This window comes from Aristolochia californica, unplaced genomic scaffold, assembly GCF_029961685.1.
Source record: "Aristolochia californica isolate CCGP_79_NKW_82.1479 unplaced genomic scaffold, dmAriCali1.0.hap1 SCAF_13, whole genome shotgun sequence".
NCBI classification, from domain to species: Eukaryota; Viridiplantae; Streptophyta; class Magnoliopsida; order Piperales; family Aristolochiaceae; genus Aristolochia; species Aristolochia californica.
The window spans coordinates 2,721,943-2,737,028 of record NW_027181804.1 but is presented as its reverse complement, the minus strand read 5'-3'; the positions used below and the strand labels follow the sequence as shown (position 1 = coordinate 2,737,028).

Genomic DNA, 15,086 nt, shown 5'->3' with positions numbered 1-15,086 from the left:
CTTACTAGGAAAAGAAAGAGAGAGATGGTTTACCAGGGAGAGGATGTAGTTTGGAAAGGCTTTGTTGAGAGCTTGGAGGACTAGTTCATGCTGTTGTTCTGTTGATTTGATGTTTCTCCACATCAGAGAAGTAACCTCCAGTAAGCTCTCGTAGACTTCTTTGCTACTTCTGATCCCTGAAAATTAACTTTCAATTGTCAAAACGTGCTCGTGTTTGGAATAAAGTGAAGTGAAGTGAAGAGCAGAAAATGGAAGATGATCGTAGTGATACATGCACGACAGAGATGTAAGATTTCAGCCAAAAATCCATAGGGAGGCCAAACATTAAACTAGGAAAAACGGAAGATAGGCCAGGAATCATGATAGATTCAGGAGTATCATCTCCAATCTATAACAAGTCCGTCTTGAAGAAACAAATCGTGAATGCAGCGTTGAGATCTTCAGCTGCTTAATTCACGTGTAAAGCTATTGAAGCAGCTCATAGCTGAAAGAGAATTCGCAGGAAGGAGACAAATCAGTGGTGGCTTGGAGACTCTGAGAGAGAAGTTGGATTGCGGTACGGTTAAACCAGCCATTGTTGTAGACCGTCGCCTGCAGCTCAGCATCCTCCTTAGGCTTCGACATCACTGCCTGCACTCTCTGCAGTCTTTTTACCTCGTGGGACCTCTTGCAACCTGCAGCGATCGTGAGTACGCCTCCATGCCTGAAAACCGTCGTTTGGAATGAGAGAAGAAGACAGACAGAGAAAGAGGAGCTGAAAATATTAGGGGGCAATGGGTCTCCAAGCACCAGAAAGGAAAAAAGCCCGAGGAGGTAAGAGTGTTTAGCTTATGAGCCTCTTTGTAATAAAAATTACAAAGAGAGTCAATGATTCTCTTTAAGCCAAGTGTACATTTTATCTCAATTTTTGGACTCTATAATTGGGCCTTTAGAGACCACATGGGCTATGATCCATGGACAAGACAAAACGAGAAGCTCCAACTTTTTAAGTTGACAAGTTCAGTTTAGAGCCCATGCAAAAATAAAAATAATAATTTATCATAAAAAGACAAAAAAAAAAAGAGTGTATTTTAAGAAGGTCGTTAAGAATATTTATTGATGAAAACCCCAACTTTCTAAAAACTAGAAAAAAATGCATTAAAATGAAAGAATTATAATTAAATCAAAATTTGGACGGAACAAGCTCCGGCGGCATACTGTCAGAGTAGCACTCACAAAAACACTGTTTGAGAGGAGACAAACCTAAACTATCAAAAGCGAAAACAAAACAAAAAGGAGAAGAGAAAAGCTCAGGAAAAAACAGAATCATGTCTGGTGGGACAAAACCAGCAAAAGAATCCAAAAGAGGAGAAGTAGAAATCAAAAAGAAGAAAAATCACAACAAAAACTGAAAAATGGCTCCGCCTTTTTCCCTCCTTTAAAACCCCTCCGAGAGAACCAGGCCTGAATTTGGAAAAGGAAAACAAAAACTGCACGAAACTTGAAATTTCCACCTTTCTCTCCTTCTTTTCGGATCCGTTCCAGTTTCGCTGGATTTTTCGGCCTGCGGAGGGGCCGATTGCTTCGGCAGGAGACGATGAATTAACGATGGACTCTGGTATTGATTGCTTTTCGGGAGAGTTCATTAATGCAGTAGAGATCCGTTTGTTTGGTTCTTCGACTTGAACGCGAGGCGGCAAGTGGTTTTGGATTCGTTGACGGTGATGGAGACGGCGGAGTCCGTGACTTCGTCGCCAGCGCTTGATCTCCAGGTTGCTTCCTCTGACACGCGGGGCAAGCATCGGATTCTTGCTGAATTGAAGAGATTGGAGCAGGAAATGAGGTTCTTGGAGGTTAGTTTTCTTTTCTTTCAGATATGTGCTGTTGACTCTCGCCTTTGACTCTTGGTCGTCAGTTAGTTATTGAGTGAATTGATTGTTGATGCTGCTGTTAGTGAAACAGTTGTTGATTTGGTTACTGGAAACTGCGTCCTACTTTGTGCAGAACGTGAAGCATATTGGTTTGTGGTATTCGAATTGGACAGATTCAAGAAGAATCACTGATTGGGGTTATTTAGTGGATTTTTGCTTTCATTCATCCTAGCTGATTTATTTTGTTTAGGATTGCTTTCGCCGGTGAGCAATTAAAAGGTGGAGAACCTTACTGATTTCTTTGGAAGTAAATGATTTAAATCTCATATATCTAAAAATGTTGGTCCCATCCGATGATCGGAAGCAGCACAACTTTTTACGACTCTGAAAGTCGTCATTTTCTTTTATTGAGTTTCCTCAATGTAAGACTGAGTTAGTGCCACGCAGTGGAGGCAAGAAGCAGGTTTTCCTAATATAACGTGATGAATTGCTCCAAAAGCAGTGAAAGTAGGAGTAGGTTATACCTGGAAGAGGCCTAGATCTTGAATTGCTCTGAGAGCCAGTATATCTCTTCTCTGTTTGCACACAATACTGGATTTTGCTAGTCAAGAGTATTCAATGATTTTTCTTTCTTCGTTTCTTCATTTCCAGTGTTTTAGGTACCCTTTGAACGATCTTTCTCAGGCATCCTTGGAGCTATACTTCCATGAATTGAATGTTGAGAAGTTAACTGAATTACCTTTTTATAACGTCCTCACTTTGGATGTCCTGGCAACAAAGGCTCTCTCATGGTTACCTTCTTAACTTCTTGGCAGATACAGCTATTGGTCTATTCTTTTACAATCTTGCATGCTGCTTAACGTTGCTTATATGATACAATTACTCTTTCTTACATATAGCTGTTCCTTGTTTTTATCTGATGATGTCTAGGTGCTTTGTCAAATGGACTATTAGATATCAAAAGAGAAGAAGACTTAGAATAAGGGTTGTGGTTGCAATATTATAATGTTTTATGTGTTAGCAACTAAAGCATTGAAATGATATGTTTCATATGAATAAAAAGACTTGGAAACTATCTTTTGCCAATTCGTTTTGTTGATTCTCATAAAAGGAAAGCTATTCTACTAGCTTTTTATCTCCCTATGGCTCATCTCTACTGGCTATAACAACTAAACCCATGTTTTTGGTTGTAAGACATAGACTTTACATCTCAATGACACCTTATTGACCTGTTTGAGTCAATGTTGAATATGAATCATGCTGTGGGCCTATTTTTATAACTACAACATTGTTGCTTGATATGAAGGAAAAAAGGTAGAACTTAATATCGGTAGAACTATAGAAAGTGAAGCGCATGCTTCATTCAGCCAGCTCTTTGGTAGACCACTTTGCTATAATGAAGGAGTCGCTGCCTAGTATTCCTGAGAATTGCATTTGATTGTTCCTTTGTATTGTGTTGGCATGGTGGCTGCAGGCTTGCTGCCAGTCCTGTTGGCTCTTCTTTTCTTTAATAAAATGTTCCCAGAAAAAAAAATTATATATATATATATATATAAAGAAAAAAAAAACTGTAGAAAGTATATAGGCAGCTAGTGTACCATGAATGCAGTGCATCTTGGTACAACATGGTACAATGTTTATTTGGGTTCTCAACTTCTTTGAGGAAATTCAGTCATTGACAAATGAGTGTCTTTCAACTTCTTGTTTGAATTATCGTGTCCCCTTTTTGTAAGGAAATAGGTTTCTCAGATGTGATTATTGCAAAAGGATATGGACCAATGACTAAGGCATCATCAGGTCTGTGGAAGACCCATCAACAATTACAACCTTTTGTAAAGACATGACGCTAGTTCCTTAATTGTGGTAGTGGTTGTTAACTTGATTTTTTTTATTCTGATGGAAGAAATTTGCTTAGCAGCACAAATGGCATCAGAATTGTTCAGGGCTAGCAGACACATTGAAGTTATATCATTTACAGTATTTCTTGCCGTGGTTAATATTGGGGAATATGAAAGACTGTCAGTGTCAGGTACAAGTTGGTTGTTGTCCATTTCATTTCTTACATGCAGTATGGAGAGCTGGAGATTGCTAATAGTAGTAAAGAGTTATATAATTGAGATGACTATCATCTGCACTGGCTCATGTATTGTCTTTAGGGTGTGGGCTGAGTGGAGTTATTGTAGTAAATTTTAGATGTGTATCTGCTCTAAAAGACTAACAATTGTTTCTCAATTGCATCGGAGAGATATCTGGGTAAGGCATTGAAGAATTTATATGAAGAATAATACTGGACCTTTATAATTGAATTTTGTGTAAATTGATTAGATTTTCTCTCATAAGAGATGAAACTAGAAAGGAAGTGTAGCCACCATCTGCCTAAATATGCTGTATTGGATTGTTTTAAAATGTACAGGAACTAGCCTATTGGAATTGTACTAAATAATTGCTGAAATGATACCATTAAAGCCGTGGACCGGATGATTATTCTCTGTACCTCTTCTGCAAACTTCAAGATCCTGTTCCATGAAGGGAAGCTTTATCAAACAGCTTCCTTTTCAGCACCTTGCAGTCTATTGTGCTGCTTGATCATCCTATCTCACATCTGGGTTATTTTCTTTTTCTGGTTCGTATCGTGCCTTCGTACCTTCGCCACCTTCGCCACCTTCCCATCTTTAGAAAATCCATGTGCCAGTCTGCGAGGTGCAGACATCAAGGCTAGAACAAAAATTAGATCCAATTTGGAAGATAAGGAAGCTGTTAAAATTAAGTCCACTGTACAGGCTAGGAAATGGCCAATCTAAGTTGGGAGAAGAGTCCTTACCTGCCAATTTCCATAGAAACCATGGCTCACAGTGTTGGTATCAGGTCCCAGGGCATCCAAAAATAGGATACCTTCAAGCTGTTGGCAAATACAGCCCATACCAGTTGCTTCAAAATCTAATATGTATAACCTGATTTTTTCTTATGTGTCAGTGATACGGCAGACCAGAACATAAACACCATTTCTGACTTAGAAATTTAAATAAAGCAACCATAGCAGCAGTTAAAAATCTGTTGAATGAGAGAAATACTTCATGGATGTCAATCATTCTCCCATCACCAGGCCTGAGTAGATCTACCATTACAGTCAAGAGGACATTTCTGGCCATGATGAAAAGCATTATTGAATCTTCACTGTTGGTGGTCCAGTAACCGGAATGACAAAGAATCTTCCTTCGTCCATTTTCTTTTTGGTCCCATTTCTTTTCAGGATAGGTTTCAAGAAACCTTGATTTTGTTTCTCAAAACTGCACATACATCACAAAGTCTTACAGTGAGCCTTGCATCTTCTTGTTTTCTAATTCACTGTCTCAGGTGTTACATGAGTACTTTGGTTAGTTTTTAGGTCTTTTCCTATTTTTGGAGGATTTCCAGCCAAAATTTTCTTAAAAATATACTAATCTTGTATCTAAGTAGCTCTAGAGACAATGATGATAAACTATAGCTTATATTTCTGTGATCAAATACGAGATGTGACCTTGGGAATGATGGACAATTGTGACCTCCAAGTGAATCTAGGGGAAGGCAGAACAAGTTTCTATTTATGGATGATTGCCTTCAATAGCTCTTCAAGGCCAACAAGATTGTTGTTTTTATTTTTTAGTAAATGATAACTACGTCTAAAACAAGGACGACAAGATTATGTGTCCTTAATATCAGAGTTAATTTTGCAACTTGCTACTTTTTTTGCACATTGCATGTTAAGCAATGTGGAGAACTAAAACCTGGATATGATTTACAGGTTACCTTGGAGTAGGGAAGGAAGATTAGGAATTCATGTTTTGAAGGCAGCTTTTCTGGTCTATCATGCTAGTTTCACAGAATTTTAGTTAGCAATTTCGAACAAATGTAACATGAAAACAGCTGTGCCATTATAATTTGACAGATCAACTCCTAAACCCTTAACCCTAAACCCTGAACCCTGAACCCTTGACCTTGTACAAGTTGATCATTATCATCCAGTCGTCAGTTAGGTTGAGGGGTGTCAGTTTACACAAGGTATTATTACCAAGTTCCTGTATAAAGGCATTTTACACAAGGTGCCAGTGTTTTTTTTTTCTTCTTTGTTTCTACAATGAGCTTCCTTTTGTCTTCAAATTTGCTGTGGTTAAAAAAAATTAATAAACAACTTCCTAGCCCGTAAACAGAATCCATGATGTTTTATTTTGAGTTGTTTATTGTTGTGCACTTGATCTTCTTATTAGTTTCTAGGTACTGATGCAGTTATTTTCAGATAGCCTTAGCTCCTGATAGGATTTACCAATATAATTACAATCTCGGGATGGGTGCAAATGTTTTTGTCATGGAGTTTTATGTTCTAGAACAAACTATTTGCATGCCTGCTATGTATTTTATGCAACCTTGAGAATTCAACAATTTGCCTGGGACTAGTTGTTAGAGGTTTTCCATGTTTGATCTGGAATGTGTAGGTTTCACCACAATATTCTCAATTTTTATCTAGTAAATATTGTGGATAACTTGGGGTATTGAACAAGCAGATTGGAGGAGGATTTAACGAGCAGAAAATACTTGGTCGGCACAAGGTTCTGATAATAATAAATTCATAATGAAGATGATCAGTTCGTGCATTGATGTGCTAGCCTGAAATCTTTGACAGTTTCTAATGTTATCCCCTGAAATATCGTTGATATAATACTGGTTTTCAATCATCATTTACAGCTTTTCAATAACTAAATCATCCGTTAGCCCACTATGATGGTACTGTCTATTGTCAAAGGCATAGCTACTATTAAAGTCCAAAAGATTTTAGTGCTCCACTAACATTATTATTTGTTTTGTAGGAAGAGTTTGAGGAGCTGGAGAAGACGGAAAAAGTCTCAACAGCATGCCAAGAGTACGTAAAAAAACTTAATTAGAGCTTTATATTGTATGTGAAAGAAAACGGATGTACAGCTTCTTGAGAATTAGTTTATCCATATTAGATTCTTCGGCAGTGAAGTTTTCTCTTGGTGTTTGCCAGATTGGTGATGAGAATAGCAGCAAGACCAGACCCGTTGCTTCCAGAGTAACAATCTACCTTGATCCTCGACATTTTGCGCTCTAATTATTTTTTTCGTTTAATTAATATACAACATCTATATTGCAGGACAGTAGGCCCAGCGAACCCATTGTGGGACCGATGGTTCGAGGGACCCCAAGAATCCGAAGGTTGTAAGTGTTGGATTCTCTGATTATCAAGATTAAACCTTTGCCTATATGTTGCACTAGGATTTTTTATTTTTTATTTTGGATTTTCTGGTATTCTTGTTGTACAAGTACAGATCAAATTGTGGAATGCTTCTATTGTTTCCCTGAATGAAGCCAAATGAAGAACCCGTACTGTACGCACCAAAAACGAAAGAAATAATTTTTTTTATTTATCACTATCACGCAAGATTTTAAACACGGACACGAAGGCAATGTAAGAACCGGAAAACCCATCAACAGAACTGATTCATTTTGCTAAGTTGCCTTTCCAGTTACTCGCTGGGCTATCCACTCCAGACCGTCATATAAGCCATCACCAGTGAGGGCGCAACATCCTTGAATATGCCAGTCAATATTTTTTATGGTATGGAGCGAAAGGGCATCGGTGATTTCTGCTGGGGGCATCGCATCCTTAAGATCCTGCTTGTTAGCAAAAACAAGTATGACTGCCTGTTCCAGTGCTTCGTGCTGAAGAAGCCTGAAGAGTTCATCTTTCATGATGGAGATTCTGGCCCGATCAGTGCTATCAATCACAGCAATAACAGCATGTGTTCCACTAAAATAGGTTGCCCAAGATGTCCTCAGCCGCTCTTGCCCTCCCAGATCCCAAACCTACATAAAATATCTGCATTAGCAGACTAAAAAACGATGGAAAACAAAAGTAGACACAAATATCAATAGTGGCCAAATTCCCTGAGCACTATTGAGACATGAGATGGAAGGCCTAGAGGATATATTCATTATCTGCTCACTCTTATGGATACTCTAGAGCTGTATGTTCATGAAACTCTTTATAATGGAAGCAATCATTTAAAATCTCTTTGCCGAGGTAAATTTAGAATAAAGGCAGTCATTTCAATCAGGATATAAAACTAGTTGAGATGTAAAATTGCACTTCAGCAATATCAAAGACAATTCAAACAAGATGGCAAACTGGAAGTCCTGCTAATGCTGGGAAATATAGATTTTTTTTGAAAATCTGTATGTCCCAGCATTAGCAGGACATCCGGTTTACAATCTCTTTGAATCTTGGATATTGCAGATACAGATGATAGACATATAACTAGTTTGCTTTTAGGTTGCATAGATGAAACCTAAAATGCGTCTGAATAGATACAAATATCAGGTTCTTGTCCAAAACAAACTCACATCTTTGGCGAACTTTCATGTCAAGTAGAGGGCTAAATAAATGTTTCCAGTAGAGGCTTCAACCTAGCAATAGTAGGAAATCAAGAACAATGAAGGAGGCTTATTGTAACTGACTGCAACTTTCTTGGGCCTGGAGTTGATGGTGATCCAATGTTTTGGTTGAAATATTGGCCAATAGCTAAAGAAGACCAATCAGGAAGATTGGTCCATGAAAAGGAAAAATATGCACTAGCCTCTGGGGCATAGATTTATGGCTTCTCTGTGAAACTTACAGGGTCCAAGACATATTAACTACAGCAATAGTACGTGAGCCAATTCTGTGAATCAAACTCAAAAATATTCTATACTTATCACAGAACTTACCATTTCTCCAAAAGTCAATAAGCATGTACTGCATCCTTGAACAACTGTTGATCATATCATCCCAAAGTTGACTAATCACTACTACTCTTTTCCATTGAATGACTTCATAAGTTAACATTCGATATGGAGAAAGCCTTTGATACAATGAATTGGGCCTTTTTAAACTTTATGATGGACAAAAAGACTTTTGGTCAGAGGTGGAAAACATGGATTAAAAGTTAGTGTGTCCTTTCCCACATTTTTAATCATCATCCATGGAACAGTTAAAAGGCTATTTTGAAAGCCCTAGGAGGTTAAGGGGTGTAAGAAACCCTCTATCCCCCCTTTTATTCAATGTCATTGGTGAAACTCTCAGCTCCATTCTTCACGAGATCCAGAGTCTATTATCCTTATATGAAGTGGTTTATGGGTAAACTATCAATTGTGACAAATCATGGAACTTCAGCATCTACTTACCTCAAGAAAGGGGAAACTCTCGCTAAAATGCTCAGCGGCAAGTCTCTCTTTTTTCCTTTACATTATCTAGGGTTTCCCTTCTTTTCTGGGAGACCAAATAAAGCTTTGTTCAACCTTATCTTTGAAAGATTTGAAAAAAAGGGCTTTCATCATGGAATGACAGATTGCTATTTTAGTAAGAAGCGCTGTCTTAACCAAGTCAACCTAAGCAGGCTTGCCAAACTACTCATTCCTTGTCCAGCTAGCATGATCAACAAAATGGAAGTCAGCAAAGAAGTTCCATTATCCACTTGTAAGAGGGATGAAAAGTTTGAAAATAAATAAAGAAGGTGGCTTGGGAATTAAGAATTGAATCTAATGAATGTAGTTCTTCTAACAAAGTGCTGTGACGATTTGATTCTGCAGAATCTTCCATATGGAGACTATTATAAAACTCAAAATTGGTTTCCTACTCAGGTACCAGCTCACAGAGCTTCCAGCATTTGGCAGTCATATAAGAGCTTCCAGAATTTCACTCCATTTATAAGATTCCATATAAGAAATGGGAAGCATATATATCTCAAGTAACACTTATGGTTGGGATTCTTTAATAAAAAATCAGACCACAGCGGTAACACTTGCCTCCAATGAGTTGCAAAAGAGAAGCTATCCTGTGGTGAATTCATTCAGCAAGTTCTGTAGCTGTTAAGAAAAATTTTTTTGATCACCATATGCTACACTTCACTTTAAGCTTTTCAATAATGGGTGCCACCTTCAGCAAGTTTGGCTTCAAACTAAGCTTTCCTGCCTCCTTTGCTGATTTTATCCTGCACAGTCTCAGCTTGAAACTTCCGTTTGTGGTCAAATCCTCCTGAAATCAGCTTTAGCAGCAGTCCCTGGTTCCTTTGGAAGAAACGAAATAATAAAACTTATAACAGGGCTGCGTCCTCAAGAAGGGCTCTTATAGAGAAGAAATTAAAAATATACTGATTTGAGCAAAAACTTTCAAATATTTGCCTCCTTCATCAGAAAAATTGGGCAACTGGTAGCTACTTTTTCAAGTCATATTCAACCTCAAATTTGCACCCAGTCACCTCCCCCAGCAAATCAGCTAAAACTGAATTTTGAAGGTTTATCAATGGACAATTTAGGCTCTGCAAAGATAGGTGGGTACTTACAGACCAGAATTGCACAGTTATACTATCTTTTTCTGGCCCTATACAGTGATCAGAAGGAAGCTGAGATTACAGATCTTCCAAGGCATCAAGCTATTCTCTCAGAAGTTCTCAGCCTCTTTGGTGGTAGAAGAGGATTCAGCAATAGTGATCAACTGAATGAAGAATGATTCCATGAGGATTTAAATATATAGTAATTCTTCATGATCTCCCGGTAGCAGACATCAGGGCTGCCAATAATACTTCCGTCTCCTTGGATAAAGATGGAGTCTCTTGCACCTCATTGGTTGTGAATTTTTCCTTCCCTATTGTATATTTTCTTTAATCAATAAAAGCTAGATAACATTAAAAAAGGCCCGCTACGTTGGGCAGCAGTGGCCATGCGCTAAGACTGCCACCCATGGCCTTTGGGCTTGTGCATTAGAATCTGTGAAGCAGTCGCTCTCAGATTTCTGCAGCTGCCCACAAACAACCAAGTGCCATTTGAGTCCAACCACTTGCTGGACACACTTGCTAGAGTCAAGACTTGACAACAACAAGGTTCACTCCCTCCCAGCACTAGATAGGCTTTGGGATTTTTTCATCATTTTATTTTCATTTGAATATGCCAACCCTACTACCCCACATAATAGTTTAACACACATACTTACAAAATAATGGGAAACTATCTTGTTGGGAAATACTCATATTTAAAATATATTGTTTAGAATCTTTAATCAAACTAATCTTAACAGATATAAATTAAATTTAATAAAAGATATGGATAAACTATCTATATGATTAAGTATAATACACAATCTAAACGATTGTAAATATTAAAAAATCTCCCACCATGTATGACAGTTAACTAAATAAATTAAGAGTCCATTTTTTAAAGTTAATTAGAATCCACCTCTTACTGCTAATAACTTTTGGAACTCTTCTTAATTAAGGAATAGTCCAATCAACATATGAAGTGTAAAGAGAACCCTAGAAAACCAATGTTCCCAATATGGAATTACAAATTAAAAGGAACAAATTGCTTTCTTTAATTTCATTGTTAATGATTTAAGTTATTACAAGGAGGTACAATTTGGTTGGTATATTCAAATGTATAATATCATTAATTCAAGTTTTGTTATAAATATTTCACTTAATCACAATTTGAATTAATATTTATTATAATTTCGTTTTCAGCTATTTTGTGTGATCCATGTTGGGCATGCAATTTGGTAACTTGTCAGAAAGGAAAGACGTAGAGTTTTTCTTATTACATTATTGTATTTGGTTACTCAGAAAGACCAAAAATGAACCAGAACACTTCAAGCAAGAACTTTTAGCTTGTAAAAAGTCAATAAAGGGAGGAGACAAAGATATTTCACTGCTTACCTCAAACCGAATGTTCTTATACACCACCTCTTCGACATTGCTTCCAACTGTCGGATGCGTTGTTACCACCTCACCAAGGTGTAACTTATAAAGTGTTGTAGTCTTACCCGCATTATCCAACCCGACAACCACAATCTTATACTCCTTGGCAGGAAACAACATAAACCAGAGTCTTGATGCAAAAACCCCCATTGTCTACTATATGGAGTTTTTATAAAGCAGCCCTAAAAAAGGCACATTATGAAAAAGGAACATTAGAATGATAACATTATGAAAAAGGAAAGAAATATGTATGAAACTAAAAATCTCTGAATAATGCATTCTAAGCAACTCGAAAGAGTCTTCCAAATAGTACAAGAGAAGGGAAGTGTCAAATTACTTAAATTGAAGTTGCAATTTTTTTGGAAGTAAAATAAATGCACGCACATTGTTTTTGGAAGAAAAACAAATGCATGCGTCTATTTGGAAGCAAAAAAAGAGTATGCATATTCATTTTAGAAGAAAAACAAACGCTTGCATATTTATTTCGGGAGTTTTAAACCAGCAAGATAAGTAAACTTTTTCCAAAACAACCTAAGTAACCATGTTTAAAAGATCTACCACTTCCCACATCACAAAAACTATAACTAAGCTAAAAAAAAAAAAAAAAAAAAAAAACTTATTAATGCTCAAAAATTCCAAAAATCACCTAAAACTAAGAGAACCAAAATAACGTAAAACTAAATCCCTGCTTCTCAAAGAAGGGGTTCCTCTCCCAATCCCTTTTCCATCTGCCCGACGGAGATGAATAGGGTTCAGGAGACCGCCAGCAGAGAGGAAGAGTAAATCAACTAAGAGAAGAGATGAGGAGACCTACCAACGGCCGACCTGAGGACCGATTGCAAATGGCAGACGGATCGAAACCCTCCGTAGGGCAGAGAAAAAAGGGTTCGCAGACAGAAAGTAGAAAACGAGGGAGAAAATAACAAGATCGTCCGGGATCGACACTGACTGGATTTTTTAACACAATGAAGCCAAGGGGAGCTTCTGAGAATTTTCCGTGCCGTAAGAAGGAGACCTCATTCCGTAGACCACTGATCAGACACTATGTCATGAGGGCGGTTATCAGGGCGACTTCATAAAATAAGACGCCTGCCAGATTCTTTCTGTATGCAGTTATTGCCCATAAGCATTTCATATTAGAAGACTTAGTTAAAAAGAGACGCGAGACAATGCCACTTATGCCTATTCTTTCTTAAATAATCATGCCATCTATGCTAAGGGAAACTCTTGTTATGATAATTCAAGTGTTCAAAAAAAAAAGCTGAAACCCTAGAAATTCTTAGTCTCATATATGAGTAGTTTTTTTTAGTTATTATTGTTATTTCTCCCTTGTATTTGTGTAAATGTGATCAAATTTTTGTGTGAACTTCAACTATGAGTATGGGATTTGGTGGCTATAATTTTGTTAATAGATGATCCGACTCATTGTGGTTTGTTAGCGAAGGCGCAACATGTATATTAAAGACAAGTTATTCCAATACTCCCCCTGTACGGAGGAACACCCGTGTACAAATACAAATGCACAATCCCACCTATACGGGGATGGCCAAAGACAAAGTCTCACCTATGCGGGGACGAAACAAACGGGGAGAGCGGGACTTGAACTCGAGACCACCTGCTCTGATACCATGTTATTAACCATTGCGCCAAAAGACTGGTCTGTTAGCGAAGGCGCAACATACATATTAAAGACAAGTCATTCCAACATGCTCAAGCTTCCCATATCAGCCAAGTTGCAATATCTGTTCAATATAGAAGGCCAACCCCATGCAATAATCCTGAAGTATTAACCCAGATGGAGAAATATTACAAGTTTTGTAGGACAAGCAGGGGAAGGTGGTTAGAGTTGCCAGTGACGTGAGGAAAAAATCGGAAATTGTGGATGAGATCCGTTTTGATGCCCTTCTTTGCTGTTTACTAATTGAAATTGAGTAATTTTGTCTATGAAATTTCAAATTAGAAAAAAAAGAAAATTGGCGCAAGTTGTTTGATCTTGTATTATTCAATACCTTAATAAATTGTGATACTTTTTTTTTTTGAGATTTAATTGATGTAATATTAGATAGTGCAAGAAATATGAATAACTTATATTTGTTGTAAGAGTTGTTTTTTTATCTAGTTGAAGCCATAGATTTGGATGAGACCAGGGTTCTGTAAATGGGGTTTGAAAGCTATGGCTACCACTTGAAAGTGCACTAAGCCCCTGGCCTTCCACAAAATACAAAATATTGGTAGAGGACATTTATGTTAAGAAACTGCATCTTGCTGTCTGTTTTATTTTCTGGATAGAACCCTAACAGGGTTCAGAGAGAAGAGTAAATTGGGATGCCTGGTAGACTGGTACCTCCATCAGCAATGAAAATGTTGCCGGTAACGTAAGCAGACGAGTCATGAATAAGATAGCGAACAAGAGATGTCAAATGAGGATCCGAATCGCCCCAAGTTCTCAACGGCACAATCTTCTCTGCTACTCCATTAATCCATTCTTTCTGCATAAGTTTCTTCGTGATCTCCGACCTGAACAGGCCGGGGGCTATCGAGTTGACTCTGATCTTGTGTACACCAAACTCCAGCGCCATCACCTGCATAAGAGGATTGCTGGAAGAAAACTTTCTTTCTTTTTGGCCGTAGAAGAAGTGAAAAGATTTTAATTTACCTCGGTCATTGAATCCAAAACAGCTTTGGATGCGGTATAGGCAACTGCTCCGACTGCAAGGCCACGAGCAAGACCAGAAATAGAAGAAATATTGACGATTGAACCTTCCACATTAGCATCACGCATGCGTCTACAGACTGATTTCGCCACTAGCAATGATCCCGTTATATTGGTCTTGAGAACTTTGTCCCACTCCTCTTCTGTCAAATCCAGAGCAGAACGAACATTGCCTGGTACAGCCCAGCAAGCATGCTCAGATAAACAGAAGAAAATAAAATAATCCACGCATTTATCACCAGATTTTAGGGGGGGGGGGGGGGGGGGGGGGGGGAAAGTTCAAGCTGGTTATGCATGCCCAGTACCCCTAAATCCAGCATTGTTAACCAAAGTATCGATCCTTCCAAAGGCGTCCCATGCTTTCTGCACAGCGGCATCGATGACTGATTCTGCCGCAGTCACATCAAGCTGCACTGCGAAGGAAGATCTCACCGAGGGGCGATCTGGGGTGGAAGAAGAAGAAAAGTTGAATTGATTGATCTCCTCGCACAGAGAATTCAGTCTATCTATTCTTCGAGCTGCGGCTACGATCTTGCAGCCGGCCTTTGCAAGGTCCAAACAGAAGTCTCGACCAAGGCCGGACGAAGCTCCGGTAACCATTACCACCTTTCCGTCTAACCTCATCAAAGGCTGCAAGGATTTCTCCGCCATAGGACTACACTTTCTTGCTTTGGTTTTCCTTCTAACAGTAGAAAATGAAGGAGACGGATGTCACCATTGCGGAGCCACGTTTCAGTGCGTCAC

General features: G+C 38.3%; 3 protein-coding genes across 3 annotated transcripts; 1 reads left to right on the top strand and 2 right to left on the bottom strand.

Moving 5' to 3' along the window:
- Positions 1–1,197: 1,197 nt before the first annotated feature.
- Positions 1,198–7,251, top strand: LOC137948777 (guanine nucleotide-binding protein subunit gamma 1-like). Its single transcript, XM_068794944.1, has 4 exons — positions 1,198–1,832; positions 6,692–6,744; positions 6,871–6,915; positions 6,997–7,251. Exons 1-4 carry the CDS (start codon positions 1,704–1,706, stop codon positions 7,079–7,081), a joined length of 312 nt encoding a protein of 103 aa, XP_068651045.1. The 5' UTR covers positions 1,198–1,703; the 3' UTR covers positions 7,082–7,251.
- Positions 7,233–12,655, bottom strand: LOC137948776 (uncharacterized). Its single transcript, XM_068794943.1, has 3 exons — positions 12,444–12,655; positions 11,588–11,811; positions 7,233–7,709 (listed from the first exon to the last, which is right to left on the bottom strand). Exons 2-3 carry the CDS (start codon positions 11,777–11,779, stop codon positions 7,353–7,355), a joined length of 549 nt encoding a protein of 182 aa, XP_068651044.1. The 5' UTR covers positions 11,780–11,811; positions 12,444–12,655; the 3' UTR covers positions 7,233–7,352.
- A 1,131-nt stretch (positions 12,656–13,786) lies between these two features.
- On the bottom strand, positions 13,787–14,999 carry LOC137948782 (uncharacterized). Its single transcript, XM_068794951.1, has 3 exons — positions 14,648–14,999; positions 14,286–14,515; positions 13,787–14,211 (listed from the first exon to the last, which is right to left on the bottom strand). Exons 1-3 carry the CDS (start codon positions 14,991–14,993, stop codon positions 13,933–13,935), a joined length of 855 nt encoding a protein of 284 aa, XP_068651052.1. The 5' UTR covers positions 14,994–14,999; the 3' UTR covers positions 13,787–13,932.
- Positions 15,000–15,086: the final 87 nt, after the last annotated feature.

Coding starts and splice junctions, on each gene's coding strand:
- LOC137948782 (XM_068794951.1), bottom strand. CDS start 14,993: ATGGCGGAGAAATCCTTGCAGCCTTTGATGAGGTTAGACGGAAAGGTG. Junction 14,516..14,647: donor TAACAATGCTGGATTTAGGG/GTACTGGGCATG, acceptor GGGCTGTACCAG/GCAATGTTCGTTCTGCTCTG. Junction 14,212..14,285: donor TTTTGGATTCAATGACCGAG/GTAAATTAAAAT, acceptor CCTCTTATGCAG/GTGATGGCGCTGGAGTTTGG.
- LOC137948776 (XM_068794943.1), bottom strand. CDS start 11,779: ATGGGGGTTTTTGCATCAAGACTCTGGTTTATGTTGTTTCCTGCCAAG. Junction 7,710..11,587: donor ATAAGAACATTCGGTTTGAG/GTAAGCAGTGAA, acceptor TATTTTATGTAG/GTTTGGGATCTGGGAGGGCA.
- LOC137948777 (XM_068794944.1), top strand. CDS start 1,704: ATGGAGACGGCGGAGTCCGTGACTTCGTCGCCAGCGCTTGATCTCCAG. Junction 1,833..6,691: donor AGGAAATGAGGTTCTTGGAG/GTTAGTTTTCTT, acceptor TTTGTTTTGTAG/GAAGAGTTTGAGGAGCTGGA. Junction 6,916..6,996: donor CCAGACCCGTTGCTTCCAGA/GTAACAATCTAC, acceptor TCTATATTGCAG/GACAGTAGGCCCAGCGAACC.